The 1,342-nt window shown below is 39.2% G+C and overlaps 1 protein-coding gene across 1 annotated transcript in view; it reads right to left on the bottom strand.

The window, feature by feature from the left end:
• Positions 1 to 458: 458 nt before the first annotated feature.
• Positions 459 to 1,342, bottom strand: part of HDAC10 (histone deacetylase 10) — a 17,417-nt gene continuing 16,533 nt past the window's right edge. The window contains exon 20 of the mRNA XM_035893715.1: positions 459 to 573. Within this exon, the coding sequence (XP_035749608.1) occupies positions 459 to 573 (115 nt within the window). The remainder of the gene's footprint in view (positions 574 to 1,342) is intronic.

Raw genomic sequence — 1,342 nt, 5'->3', positions numbered from 1 at the left:
TCTTGCAACTGACAATTACTCATCAGAAAAATTAAAAGAATAGATTGTGTTAGGTGAGTCCTTTAAATCAGACTATGACATTTCATTGACCCGAAGGACCTATTGTTAAGTTTAAACTCCTAATGAAATGGTGGTGGTGGCAGCAGTGCAAGCACTCTGGCGTTGTGTTGAATAATACTTAAATGTTTTGGCTGTTGTGATTGCTCATTTCAGATGCTTGTCTTCTGGACAACTTTAACATTCATGCAGTCAAGCTAACGCGTAGGCAAGCCTGACTTTACAGTATCACAAATGACACAGGCCCCAGTTTGCAGTAAGGAAGTACAGGAGTTGATTTCAAGTGTCAGTCTTGAGTAATTACTGCCAATACAGAATTTGCAAGCACAGTTCTCTAGCTGAAAAGATGATTTTAAGTCTTTTAAAAACAGGACACAATTGTGAATGGCTCTTAATTCTGTTTAGAGATCAACCATCTCTTTTCCTGGTGATTTAAAAGGCAACATGAACAGCAACACATTTTCTTCTGCAGTGTAAAATGATTCTGAAGTCAATTTCTTGAAATCCCATCCTTCACTGAAAAGAATAGCAATGAGAAAAACAGTTATTAATCAAGCTCATACCACAGTTCTCAACCCTGTGAGAATGCGTTTATTGGAACCAGACCACTGCTCTTGGCCATTTCTTAGAATCACAGAATCATTTACGTTGGAAAAGACCTTTAAGATCATCAAGTCCAACTGTTAACCCAACCCTGCCATCCCATCACTAAACCATGTCCCTAAGCACCTCACCTACTCATCTTTTAAATACCTCCAGGGGATGACTCAACCACTTCCCTGGGCAGCCCATTCCAATGCCTGACAACCCTTTCTGTGAAGAAATTTTTCCTAATGTCCAACCTAAACCTGCCCTGGCGCAACTTGAGGCCATTTCCTGTTGTCCTAACTGTTAAGTTACTCGTGGACAAGTTAAATGTAAATAAAAATGTAACCTGATTCTGCACTGTATTCAGAAAACACGTTAGCAATCAGAGCGGCGCACATCTTATTAACCATTCTGTAAGCACATATTTTGGTAGTTTCATTTCAAAATTTTGGAATAACAGTATTCAAAGTCCCTAAGGGTTCAGTTATTGTGCTATGAAATCTGGTGCTTTCTGGCTCAAGTGGCAGAATTAAAAGCATTCCAAGTTTCACTCTTTTCACATTAGATCAGTGTGCTCCCACTGACTTTAATATCCCACTGGCTTACAGGATGCAGCTGTATTTTAGCGTCTTTTCAGAAACTTGCATATATTCGTAAGAACGAAAGATAGGCAACTTACCTGAACACTGAAGCATTT

Source organism: Egretta garzetta, unplaced genomic scaffold (assembly GCF_000687185.1).
Source record: "Egretta garzetta isolate BGI_Z169 unplaced genomic scaffold, ASM68718v1 scaffold64, whole genome shotgun sequence".
NCBI lineage: Eukaryota > Metazoa > Chordata > Aves > Pelecaniformes > Ardeidae > Egretta > Egretta garzetta.
The sequence above is the reverse complement of the archived record's forward strand: the minus strand, read 5'-3'. Positions and strand labels throughout refer to the sequence as shown.